Below are 14,250 nucleotides of genomic sequence, written 5' to 3'. Positions count from 1 at the left end.
AGTTGTGGCCTTTTCTTTTCTGCCTAGAGAAGTTCCTTTAGCATGTGTCATAAAGCTGGTTTGGTGGTGCTGAATTCTCTTAGCTTTTGCTTGTCTGTAAAGCTTTTGATTTCTCCCTTGAATCTGAACGAGAGCCTTGCTGGGTAGAGTATTCTTGGTTGTAGGTTTTTCCCTTTCATCACTTTAAATATATCATGCCACTCCCTTCTGGCCTGCAGAGTTTCTGCTGAAAAATCAGCTGATAACCTTATGGGGATTCCCTTGTATGTTACATGTTGCTTTTCCCTTGTTGCTTTTAGTGTTTTCTCCTTGCATTTAATTTTTGTCAACTTGATTAATGTGTGTCTTATTGTGTTCTTCCTTGGGTTTATCCAATATGGGACTCTCTGCACTTCCTGGACTTGGGTGACTGTTTCCTTTCCCATATTAGGTAAGTTTTTGGCTATTATCTCTTCAAATAGTTTCTCAGACCCTTTCTCTCTCTCTTCTCCTTCTGGGACCCCTATAATGTGAATGTTGGTGTGTTTAATGTTGTTCCAGAGGTCTCTGAGAGTGTCCTTCTTTCTATTCCTTCTTTGTTCTTTAATATGTTCCATGACAGTGATCTCCACCAATCTGTCTTCCAGATCACTTGTTCTTCTGCCTCATTTATTCTGATAATTGATTCCTTCTGGAGTATTTTTCATTTCAGTTATTGTATTGTTCACCTCTGTTTGATTTTTGTTTGAATCTTCTGGCTCTTTTTTAAACATTTCTTGTATCTTCTCAGTCTGTGCCTCCATTCTTTCTGTGAGATCTTGGATCGTCTTTACTATCATTACTCTTCTATTTCAGGAAGATTGTCTATCTCCACTTCACTTAGTTGTTCTTCTGGGGTTTTACCTCGTTCCTCTGTCTGGAACATATTTACTTGCTGTTTCATTTGATCTAACTTCCTGTGTTTGCAGTCTCCGTTTCTGAGGCTGCAGGTTTCTAGTTCCTCTACCTTCTGGTGTCTGCACCCTGGTGGGTGAGGTTGGTCCAGCAGACTGTGCAGGTTTCCTGGTGGGAGGGACTGGTGCCTGCCCACTGATGGGTGGAGCTGGGTCTTTTCCCTCTGGTGGGCAAGGCCATGTCAAGGGGTGTGTTTAGAGGTGGCTGTGGGCTCAGGACGACTTTAGGCAGCCTGTCTGCTGATGGGTGGTGTTGTGTTCTCACCCTGTTGGTTGTTTGGCCTGTGGCATCCCAGCACTGGAGCCTGCAAGTTGTTGGGTGGGGCCAGGTCTCAGCGCCAAAATGGCGACCTCCAGGAGAGCTCACGCTGATGTATATTCCCCGGGGCCTCCACCACTGTCATCCTTGTCCCCACAGTGAGCCACAGTCAACCCCGCCTCCCCAGGAGACCCTCCAAGACCCACAGGTAGGTGTGGCCCAGGCTCCTGTGGAGTCACTGCTCTGCCCTGCATCTCAGTGCACATGAAACCTTGTGTGGGCCCTCCAGGAGTGGAGTCTCCATTTCCCCCAGTCCTGTGGAGCTCCTGCACTCAAGCCCCGCTGGCCTTCAAAGCCAAATGCTCTGGGGGCTCCTCTTCTTCCTGATGCCAGTCCCCTGGCTGGGGGTGGGGCCTGACATGGGGCTCAGAACTCTCCCTCCTGTGGGAAAACCTCTGTGATATAATTATTTTCCAGTTTGTGGGTCACCCACCTGGTGGTTATGGGATTTGATTATACTGTGAATGCACCCCTCCTACTGTCTTGTGTGGCCTCCTCTTTGTCTTTGGATGTAGAGTATCTTTTTGGTAGGTTCTCATCTTTTTTTCGATTGTTGTTCAGCAGTTAGCTGTGATTTTGGTGTTTTCATGAGGGGAGGTAAGCTCAAGTCCTTCTACTCTGCCATCTTGTCCCCTCCCCATAGAAATCAAATAATAGTCATTTAATGGATGTGACTTTTTAAAAATCAAGAATTAGCATGTAACCACCTTTTTAATGGTAGAACTCACCTTTCAGACAGATACATACAAAGTACAAGGAAAATTGTGAATTTCGTCCATCCTTTTTTAGCCTTTTTTTCCTTCTTATAATTGTAATTTCCATAATTTGCTGTAGTTGAAGATGAACAATTAAATGAAAGCTGGGCTTTTAAAAGAGGAATGTTGAAAACTTTAATATATATCATTTTAAAGTTTGGAAAATATAACTCTTCCTATCTTTTCTATGGTGTCAAAGACAATGGAAACCACTGTTCGTACTCTACCAGACAAGGGTGAAGAGATCTGCGGATATTTCTTGAACCCTTCTTTAATGTCATCAGAATGTTCACCTACAACCTTGAAAAAGAAAACAGAGGAAATGAGTGACCTCCCTTCTGAGAGTCAACGAAGCATACCGCTCGCTGTGACCAACGCGTTAGAGCATATTATGGAACAGCTCAATGTTTTGACACAGGTGGGTTGGCGCGCTTTTCACTTGGTGGTAAGAGGTACAAAATCCTAGTTACAGAAGGTTGCAGAACTAGCAGAGCAGGGAGAAAATTTTCTTAGCAAGGCAAGCTCAAAGGTGGTAGTTAATATAGCAGCGCCTGCTGTGCTGAGCTGCTCTAAACCTTATGGAGGCAAAGTCAGAGCCCATGCACACATATACACGTATGCATGTGTGCACACACACACTGTACTCTATCTGGCATCTGAGGACCACAAGAGAATAGGGGAGACCATGTACTTCGTGCTACAAATGTATTATTTGATTTTGGACAGTAATGTTTTGCCCTAAGAATTTTTGATGCCGTGTATTCAGATTTTGACATTATCAAAGAAATATTTAGGGCAGTAAGAAAAATGTATTGGGATTAATCATTTCGGTTAGAATGAAATATCGGCAGTGCTTTAGTTTTTCACTCTGAAGAAGTTCTCTCTGTCCAAGAGAGAGATATGTCTCTCTGTAAAGCTCCTTATGTTGATGCTCTGTTCTTCTGGAGGTGAGGTTTCCACATTCCCCTTTTAGAATATTACCCAGTCCTTTGATGCCAATATACTTTTGCAAGAAGGGATACCATGGATCTTAATATATCAAAGGTCTTCCAACTCTTGGTCAGGAAATACAGATGTCATTTAATGGAAGTGGTGTATTAAGATGGATACATCCGAGGTTGCCCTTCTGGCTCTGCTCAGTGTTTCCTTTGAAGAATTCTTATTGTTCCTCTTTGATAAATAGAATGAGGATACTAATATTTGTCAGAGCAGACACTGTCCTAAATTATACAGAAAGAGGCTATAATGTGAACTAGAGAAGACGTCAATTACTTTTGCAGAATAAATATTTCAAGTTGAAATTGCTCATGCATAGAAATCATCTAATTCTTATTCTCAACCCTGGCTGTATGTTATAATCGCCAGGGCAGTTAAGAATCATCCAGATGTCCAGTTCTCATCTCCAGAGAATTCAAGGCCCTGGCATTGGACTTTTAAGGTTCCATTTTGGGTTAAGAGCCAGTAATTAAAATTTTTACCGTTTAGATAACATCTCAGGGCCTTGGAGTTAAGGGATGTGGATGTGGGTCATGACAAATTGTGGGAATGAGCCTTGTGAGACCTTGGAGTCATAAGATCTGTTCAGTGAAAATCATAGGAAAATCATCAATTTTTGCTCTGCAGTATTGTGCTAGAGGTGACTGTGTTTATCGGACTTTCATTTCCTTTAAAAGGCAGTTTTTCTCTCAGCTTCATGACAGCTTTAGTTTTGGTTGGCCTGTTTCCCAGGGCCCTGGCTTCCTCACCTGCACTGTCACATTGGGTGGCAGGTCCTCTTTAGGGTCTTTCCATCTTCTACTCTGTCAGCTTCGTGACTCATTTTGCCTTCTTTTTTCCTGATTCAAGGTTAAATGGATCACTTTAAACTTTATTGAAAGTCTGTAATTTTTTACTTTTAATTTTTAAGGACTGACTTTCCTTCAAATATGAAAAGTTAAAAGCAGGCACAGCACACTTGCAAAATGGGAACAGTGTGAATCTATGGGCAAATAACAAGTAAAATAAACACATTCAGATTCACTTTAATTACAGATGACTGAACATCTCCTAACCCAGTGGCAGTGCTTATATTTCAGTACAGATTGTAGTATCACTTTCTCATTATAATTTTTAAGATGGTTGGTAGGTAAGTGGAGTTAACCAGTTAAAGGTGTTGATAATACACATATCAAAAGCTTTTTCATCTTACATTGTGATAATATATGTAAAGTATCAGGCAAAATGCTTGGCACATAGTAGGCACTCAAGAAATAGTAGAAGGTATTATCAGCATTGCTGTTAATTTCAAAGAATCATGATCTATAGTACGGAATATGAGAGCAAAAACTATTAGATGATAATGGTTTTTTTTAAAACTGATTACCTTCAGAGGCTGGTAGGGAATCAATTTATTATTTTGAAACTTGTCAACTAAAGTAACCAAGCATTTATGCTGCTTTTCCTATATGAACTGTACTATCAGGTAACGAAATAATATATGAGAGAAGTGTCTTGTATAAATTATCCCAACTAATAAATTTTTAAGTGATGGAATTAGAATATCACTGGCAATCTCTAAGAATCGATAGATCTAGGCATTAAGTAGCTACTAACAACACAGAAGAAGAAGCAAATGTTATTATCGTGCCCTCAAAAGAAAGAATAGTCTTACCGAGGGATCTAACCTGAGTCTTACCAAGCCTTTGAATCCAGCTTCCAATTTACATAAAATACAGAGGGTAGAAGAACAGATTAAACTGTACCCAGAGTATGCAGTCCCTAAAATCCAGACTGGTAGAGGCGCTGCAGGTCAAATGGCCTGAACCTGTCCAAAGACAAATTATAAAGAAAATAAATGGAGAGAGTGGGTACCTGTAGATTAAAAGACTTTAAATGACATCAAATCTTGAAAATGGGTAAGATACAGTTATAGTGTCTAGGGATGTACACTTGAAAGATAAAACCATAAAGACGTGCAGAAAAGTGATTATTATAATGGTCAGGATAGGGGCTGTTACGGGGAAAGGTGTATGCAAGGCACTCTGGGGTGGCTGGCAGAGTTCTAGTTCTTGACCTGGGTGTTGGTCATAAGGGTGCTTTTCTCATGAGAGTTCATTAAGTGCCACGTGTTTTTTGTGCAACTCCCTGAATCTATTTTATCGTATAGGTTTTTTAAAAGATAAAAGACTGAAGATGAAGTCGTCTATCACAATTAGATTTAAAAGTAGTCACACGTGTGTGTGTAGTTATATACTCACTTATGAGCTGAAGGAGTCAGACTAGCTAAGATCCACGAAGTCCTGTGTGCCAGGCACTAGCTTAAGCATTTTACATGCTGTATTTCATTTAGTCAGTCTTCCTAACAACCCTATGAGTTGCTGTCATCTTCTGGGTGCAGAAAGGGGTAGCAGTCATTATATTTTCCAAGTAAGCTAGGTATCCAGCCGTCTAGGGTAATATAGGTATGGTCCATCATGGATTGACTGTGACATAATGACCAGTGATGCCATTTAAGTAGCAGTGGGGTTATGTGGCATTCCATCCCCACCTCCCACATTCCATGTCACCTGTGACACTACCTAACATGCTTCATGTGGCCTCTTCTCTGGCATCGATGCTTTAGAAGATCAGACTTCAGAACTGCCTACAGAGTCTTGATCATTTACTCCGTTTTCCTCAAATGGTTCCTTTTTCTTCTATTCCTCAAACTGCTTGACAGTGCTTTGCCTTGGTTAGGGCACAGAAGCAGGGCAAGTTCTGGGGCTCATTTCTGAGCCAACCTCCTGGCAAAAGGGTTGCATTCCAGTTCTGAAAAAGATCAGTGCTGAGATCATCATCCTCCTCCTCACCACCAGGTCACCAGGCATTGATTCTTTTGTCCTCCTTTCTTGCAGACTGTTTCAATCTTGGAGCAGCGACTGACTTTGACAGAGGATAAGCTGAAAGACTGCCTTGAAAATCAGCAAAGGCTTTTCAATGCCATCCAGAAAAGTTGAATAGAAAAACAGGAGCAGAGGCCCGAGAAATGAACACATGTGCACGTACTCAGGAAGGTGGTACAAGATGCTTTATGCAACACAACCATGTGCTGATTATCATGGCATTTCTTAAAAGGGTGAGCAATCAAACAAAAGGCAGAAAAGGCATAATTAAGGACTAATTTAGACACACAGATCAATGCCGAGGACTCATTCAAATCATTACCATTTATGATTGCAGTAATAAGGTGATAAGCATTCAAGTGGCTCTGTATTTTCCCCCATATTATTTTAAATGTCAGTTTTCATTAATAGTCCAAATCCTGCCAGTAAAGTAATCAAATCTCTGTATTTCATTGTTATTTCAAACTGAACATGTTCAGGCAATTCCTTAAACAACTGGTGTACTTCTTTAGTGTAAACAATACCCTTGGGGTGAAATAATTCACTTACCTCTAAAATAGCATTTTGTATGCAGAGAATGAGTTAATGATCTGATCTGTATTTCTTTCTGTTAAAAAAAAATTTATTCTTTACCTATGCCTTGAAAAGATGATCTCATACAACTCCCAAACTGCGGAATTTCCACAGCAAGAAAGAATACACTTATTTTAATTAGCAACAGCACATACAGGACATAAGGCAGGAGGGTTTCGATTTAATTTATGGTATACATTGTTTGTTTATTCTTTGACCAACCTGAAGGAAAATGAAGAGTTAGAAACATGTAAAGTGCACGAATCTGCTTCCGTAGATGAATGCACTGAATGATTTGGGTTGTATCCAAACCTGTGATCTCAGTTTACGAAGATTAAGTTAGTGCAGAATCCTCAAAACACAGAACGATGCAACAGCAATATTTAAAAATATACACACATGTATGTTCACATGCTTCAGAAATGTTAAGGGTGATTTTGTAGCTGAATATAAGTACTTTAAAAGAACATTTGCATCATCTTCCTATTTTTTTTTAATGAATTGTGATTTGAAACAAAATGAAAGTGAGCCCGGCATTCTAAAAGATCTTGGTTTTAAATTAAGAATTTTATCTTAAACAAAATAAGAGATTAAATTGAAAAAAAACTGAATTTAGTTTGCATTTGTTAACCTATATCTAGAACAGAAGGTAGGAGAAGGCAGTCCACATTTATGACGCCTATAGGCATAACATGGGGAAAATACTGTCTGTGCTTTGGAAAAGAAAAAAGTCCTATTTATCTAGGAGTCTATATTTAGAAATTTCTCAAAGCAATTTTGATTGTATTTATGAGGTGATTTTGTTTTATCACCTCGTGTGTTTTAAGTGACTTTTTAGATAATACTAAGTGTGAACTTCTAGACAGTTTCAAGAGTTTATAAGACTAAGTGGCACTATTTTTATAACCTCATTGAGAAGACTAAGAAATGAAATGTCATACCAATTTTTGTCTACTTTTTTAATGCTTCAAACAATAAAGACATTTTACCTTTAAAAAAGTTGTTTCTTTTTAAATGATTAAAATCTAGAAATGCTAAACTTCTTATCTAGCTCACTCAACTTTAACCTTCATAACAATCTCCCGGAGAAGTTGTCAAAACAGTTCCGGCCCTTTGCCCCGGGTTTATGATTCACTAGGTCTGGTCTGGTGAGGCCCAATAATCTGCATCTCTAACAAGCTCACAGGAGATTTAATGCTGTTGGCCTCAGGCCCACACTTTAGAAACCACTGACCAGCTACAGCCACTTCCTGCAACATGGTATTGCCACACCTTTTACAGTCATAGAACTTTTTAAGTGATATAAAAACAGTGATGATGTAAGTTTAAAAGCCTTGACACTTTTTCAGGAGGGTTAGTTTATAAGCCCCCCCACTCCTCTTTTATGCTTTTGAGGCTTCTTTTCGTCAGATGCCAGCCTCTCAGCTGTCCTAGCTGCATGTACACTGCATGATCAACATCTCCACTTGGACGACATGGCAAGCAGTCTCTGAATATGTCCAAAGCCAAACTCTGCTGCGCCTCACCCCCACCCACAGCCAGCTCCTCCCCTCATCTTCCCATCTCCATAAATGGCAACTCTCCTTCAAGTCGCTCAGGCTGAAGACCTCAGTTATCCTTGAATCCTTGGTCTCACTCTCCACTCCCATTCCTTCAGCAAATCTCATGAGAACATATGAAACACCTGATCATTTCTCACACCTCCATCAGCCACCAAAACCCAGGCCATCATCCTCTCTTACCTGGATGTCTGCAGTGCCTCTTAACTGTCTCCCACTGTCACTGTTGCACAGCAGGCCACAGTGGTTCTTGAAATGCCTGAGTTCATACCATACGACCCAGCAATCCCACTAGTGGGCATATACCCTGAGAAAACCATAATTCAAAAAGAGTCACGTACCACAATGTTCACTGCAGCTCTATTTTACAATAGCCAGGACATGGAAGCAACCTAAGTGTCCATCGACAGATGAATGGATAAAGAAGATGTGGCACATATATACAATGGAATATTACTCAGCCATAAAAAGAAACGAAATTGAGTTACTTGTAGTGAGGTGGATGGACCTAAAGTCTGTCATACAGAGTGAAGTAAGTCAGAAAGAGAAAAATAACATATGCTAACATATATATATATATATATATGGAATCTAAAAATAAAAAATGGTTCTGAAGAACCCAGGGGCAGGACAGGAATAAAGACACAGATGTAGAGAATTGACTTGAGGACACGGGGAGGGGGAAGGGTAAGTTGGGACGAAGTGAGAGACTGGCATGGACATGTATACACTACCAAACGTAAAACAGATAGCTAGTGGGAAGCAGTGGCATAGCACAGGGAGATCAGCTCGGTGCTTTGTGACCACTAGAGGGGTGGGATAGGGAGGGTGGGAGGGAGATGCAAGAGGGAGGAGATATGGGGATATATGTACACGTATAGCTGATCCACTTTGTTATAAAGCAGAAACTAACACACCACTGTAAAGCAATTATACTCTAATAAAGGTGTTAAAAAAAAAAGGGGGGGGCTTCCCTGGTGGCGCAGTGGTTGAGAGTCCGCCTGCCGATGCAGGGGACACGGGTTCGTGCCCCGGTCCGGGAGGATCCCACATGCCGCGGAGCAGCTGGGCCCGTGAGCCATGGCCGCTGGGCCTGTGCGTCCGGAGCCTGTGCTCCGCAACGGGAGAGGCCACAACAGTGAGAGGCCCGCGTACCGCCAAAAAAAAAAAAAAAGAAAGAAAGAAAGAAAAGCCCGAGTTCAAACATGTGGCTCTTCAGCTCCAAACCCTTCAGGACTTCCCATCTTAGAGTAAAAGCCCAAGACTTGACAGGAGTGATGTGCTCCTAACCTCTTCACCTTAGACCTCCCCTCCCCCTTGGGGGTCACCCTTACTCACTGCCCTCTGGCAGCAGTGGCCTCTCTGCTTCCCTTTGTAGAAGCAAAATGGTTCCCCCCAAGGGCATCTGTACTTGCCATTTCCTCTGCCTGGAGCTCTGTCCCCAGGTATCCCTCGTTACATTCCAGCCCTGCTCACATTCTGCCTCTTCAGAGGTGCTCTTCCTAACCCGCCTATATGGAATAGTAACCCTCCATTCACTCCCTCTGGTATATAGCTCTGGTACAACATAGGTTGCAACACAGTTACAGTCCTGCCTCTTCCACTGTGAACTGACCTTCTCAAAAACCAAGCAGTGTCATCTTTATATTCCCCATCTACCACAGTACCTCGTTCATAGGAGGAGCTCAACAGATAGGTGTCCAAACAAAATGCTCAACCTAAAAGTTGAGAATTATGTTTTATTCAGTGGGCTTACTGAGGACTTAAGCCCAAGATACAGCTTCTCAGATAGCTCTGAGGGATTATTTCCAAAGAGGTTAAGACAGGAGCCAGGATATAAAGGAGTTCTGCAAACAAAACAATACAAACAAACAAAACAAAACAAACAAACAAAAACAGGTAGTCAGAACATCAAAAGATTACTGTTACTGCTGGTGGGAATGTGAATTGGTACAGCCACTATGGAGAACGGTATAGAGGTTCCTTAAAAAACTACAAATAAAACTACTGTATGACCCAGCAATCCCACTACTGGGCATATACCCTGAGAAAACCACAATTCAAAAAGAGTCATGTACCAAAATGTTCACTGCAGCTCTATTTACAACAGCCAGGAGATGGAAACAACCTAAGTGTCCATCATCAGATGAATGGATAAAGAAGATGTGGCACATATATACAATGGAATATTACTCAGCCATAAAAAGAAATGAAATTGAGGTATTTGTAATGAGGTGGATGGACCTAGAGTCTGTCATACAGAGTGAAGTAAGTCAGAAAGAGAAAGACAAATACCATATGCTAACACATATATAGAGAATTTAAGACAAAAAATGTCATGAAGAACCTAGGGGTAAGATGGGAATAAAGACACAGACCTAGTAGAGAATGGACTTGAGGATATGGGGAGGGGGAAGGGTAAGCTGTGACAAAGTGAGAGAGTGGCATGGACATATATACACTACCAAACATAAAATAGATAGCTAGTGGGAAGCAGCCACATAGCACAGGGAGATCAGCCCGCTGCTTTGTGACCACCTAGAGGGGTGGGATAGGGAGGGTGGGAGGGAGGGAGACGCAAGAGGGAAGAGATATGGGAACATATGTATATGTATAACTGATTCACTTTGTTATAAAGCAGAAACTAACACACCACTGTAAAGCAATTATACTCCAATAAAGATGTAAAAAACAAAACAAAACAAAACAAAAAAAAGATTACTGTTAGAGAAAAACCAGACATCTCAAGTTAATGAATTTTAGCACTTTTCCATGTATGGGAAGATGCAAGAGTCTGGGCTTATTGAAATTATTCCTTTGATATGCACCTTAACTATCTAGGGCCAGTATCCTGTTTTTCTCCATCCTGAATTCCCCTCAGGGTGCACAGTTGGTGGCTGCAGCGGCTGCAGCATTCTTTGTTTACTGAAATGCTGGTAACATTCTATGTCCACAATGTTTCCTCTTGGTCATAAATTCAACCAACGTTTGGGAGGCATTTAATGACCAATTTTGTCCCACAGTGCTAGGAAGGCTCATTCCTAGATCAGGCAAAGATTGTGTGATAGGCTATTCAATCTGCTCATTTTTTGGATTAGGGCTATTGATCTTCTAAAATTCTCTGGATCAGCTGTCTTACTAGACTATTATGATCCAGGTAATGTTTTCCTTTGTTGCTTCTTCCCATATCTAGAGTGGCACTATTACAATTATTCTATGTAGAGTTATATATGATCAACTACCTCAAGACTTTTAGCCATCATTAATTTTGTCAGAGGCCTGGTTACATATTGGGTAGTGCAAGAGATAACAATCCTATAAAATAGACAGAATAATATAGCTAGTAACATTAATAAGGTCATAGTACAGCAGAGAGAGACACAAGGTATAAATAATTTAAAAACAACAAGAGAGAGCAAATTAAAACAATGATTAGTATAACTAGTTATAATCTGGTTGCAATAAGCCATCAAGTCCACAGGGGAGCCACCTGGAGAAGCCAAATTCTGGAAGAATCAGGTAAAGAGAAAAAGGTAAATGTTTCATAATCATTTACAAAAGTATACTTTATCAACTTGTTGCAGGTCACAGCATAAGAGGAAAGATTTTCTGGAAAAGATTAAAAGGCAGTATATTTCAGAAAAGAGTCATAAAATTGTCTTATGTATCAGTTCATTCAGACCCATGTAACTAATTCCTGTTGATCTGGATGAAGTCATCAGGTTTTTTCATTAGAGTTTTAAAATTTCCTACCCAGTTCAGTTGTATGATATAAAAGTTATCAGAAACTTAATTTGTCAAAAAGTCCTTTTTATAAATCTTCCTGAAGATCCTCATTTTATAAAATCAGAGTAAAACAATGATTGTTTTTAAAGGACAAAGACTTAAAATGGTATTGTTAAAGATCTGATTACAATGCAATTGACAAGAAACTTGGGATATTTTTGTAACATACAACATTTTGAGATAATAAATAGAATTATGACTGATAACATAACAGGACGTATCAGACTTTTAGGAATGTCATATAAATTTTGGAATATCTATATTAATCACATTTACCCATACAATATAACCTAAAGTTTGTCTCCAATCATTTAACAATGCTTCAAGTAATTTAACATACTGAATAAGCTTAATTAGTTTAACATTTCTCTAAGGTGCCTCAGGGTTCCTCTGAGGCATCCCAGAGTTAGCTGGAGGTCAAAAGAACTTCAATTAAATTTGATATTTGAGAAGTCTGTCAAAAATATCAAAAAGGTTTCAAGACACTTGGTCAAACAGGATCATAGGTCACTGTGAAACAATACTTATTTAATGTAAGTGACAAAATATTTCAAAAGCAAATACAAATCACTTAAAGGTAAAGGAACACAATCAAAAGCAGTATTCCAAGAAAAATTTGTTCTCTCAATGAAGAGAGGAACCAAATCCATCCTGCACCAGCCCACTTTTAACAAAATCCATTTACCTAATTAAATTTAATCTCAGCCTAACCATGCACAAAACTACTTTTCAGGGCTCCCTTTCCATAAATCTTTCATGACTTTCTGAATCCATATGAGTTTGTCCCATATTTTTCCATCAAGAACCAGCTCTAGAACAAAAATCACTCTTTTCACTTAACAAAAGTATTTCCATTCCTCATACCTTCTTTTACTGAAGACACACATTCTATTCTCCTTGCATACTGTAATGTTTCCCTCGTTTTTTGTAGATTTAACTACGTATTACAATTTTAACCCTTAAAAACCTTAATCTCTAGCAAAAACTGACAAGCAGCAAGTAACTGTGAACTCTGTCATACCAGCATTCCTGATTGGAATAATCCATAACCTCCAGAAACACACATCTTCTCATAGCATAATTTCCTTCCTCTTTCCCTCTCATAAGGATACAAAGGTAGGTAATTTTAGATATGCTTAGCATTTAATGTTCCAGTATTTTATCTTATTTGAAATGACTTTGATATTCAATGATTTCCCATCATTTAACTTAGCAAAACTCAAGTTACCAGAAATCTGGAGAAACTATTTTAGCCAGACATACCCCAAATATAATTCCTAAGGAGTTCACCTGAAAACTCCTCATTTACTTTTGTTTTACAAGTTATGAAAATATACCAAGTTAATTTTTTCTTCTTGCTGACAAACTCTCCAACAGAAATAACATGACCTTACTGACCTTCAGTTAACCTAGGTACAATAAAAGTAAGACATGTCTATATTGATAAACCAACAAGCCTAAGCTAGCTTTAATACCAGATATTAATTTAATATTGGATATTTCTTAGATCATGTAAACCTCAAATTCATTCTGACCAGTTTCTTTTATATTTAGAAATATTTTATTTGTAAGTGCTTACTTTCAAGTCAAACAAAGCTCTTTTATAAATTTAATTTTGATATTTTCTGGAGGTAGAGATATGTTATATGTATAATATACACAGACATAAAAAGACATAATTAGAAATCTCATAGCTTCACTTTAACACTTAGTTATGAATCAGGTGTTACAATATAAATTTACTTAGATATAAACTTACAATATAAAGTAAGTTTATAAACAATATAAACTTCATTTATAAATAATAGTTGAAATAAATTAAATTTATTTGCTCAGATGACTAGGGCTTTACTCTTTGTGGAAAAGACGTAAGATTTTTATTTGTCTTTGATAAACACTTAAGGAGGCTATGATTTAGATTCTAGGTGAGGGAGCCTTTCCAGTTGTTCGAGTTTTAAAAGGCCACTTTTTCCCTTTTTCTCTCCTTGGCTTCAGGTTCTTTCTGATTGAACTGATTAGGCTCAGTCTCAGGTCACTGTGGGTTATATCTAAATTTCTGATTTGTAGAGATTTACAAGACAAAGATAGCTGCTTTTAATTCTCCAAAGAACTGGTCTGCCTCCTAAATGATATTAAAAGATTGATTTGCCCAACTATATTTTCTTTCATTTGCTTTTTTCATATAAGTGAGATTTCCAACTAAAATGAAATTCAAGAATTCTATGTTCTAGAATTTTAGTTTCGTTTATCAAGCCTTCAAAAGCTTGCACAAAGCATTCAACTAAGTCCCTCTTTCTGAGTGCACAGGCTAGACCCAGAGCAAAGTTTCTGTTGTTTTTTTTTTCTTTTGTTAGCCCCTGAATATTACCTTGCAGTTTTTACTTTACATTGTACAGTCTCAGGTAACCCCATTGGTTTCCTTAGTATGTTTAATTAATGTTTCCTGAGAGACAGATTCATATGCCC

At 39.0% G+C, this 14,250-nt stretch overlaps 1 protein-coding gene across 1 annotated transcript in view; it reads left to right on the top strand.

Moving 5' to 3' along the window:
- POC1B (POC1 centriolar protein B) overlaps positions 1-5,980 on the top strand; it is a gene marked incomplete at both ends in the record, with an annotated part of 114,932 nt that extends 108,952 nt beyond the window's left edge. The window contains 2 exons of the mRNA XM_079714308.1: positions 2,206-2,424; positions 5,879-5,980. Coding sequence (XP_079570434.1) covers positions 2,206-2,424; positions 5,879-5,980 — 321 coding nt within the window. The remainder of the gene's footprint in view (positions 1-2,205; positions 2,425-5,878) is intronic.
- Positions 5,981-14,250: the final 8,270 nt, after the last annotated feature.

Source organism: Hyperoodon ampullatus (assembly GCF_949752795.1).
Source record: "Hyperoodon ampullatus genome assembly, chromosome: 11".
Lineage (NCBI taxonomy): Eukaryota > Metazoa > Chordata > Mammalia > Artiodactyla > Ziphiidae > Hyperoodon > Hyperoodon ampullatus.
Note: the sequence above shows the minus strand (reverse complement) of the source record. Positions and strands in the feature narration are given on the sequence as shown.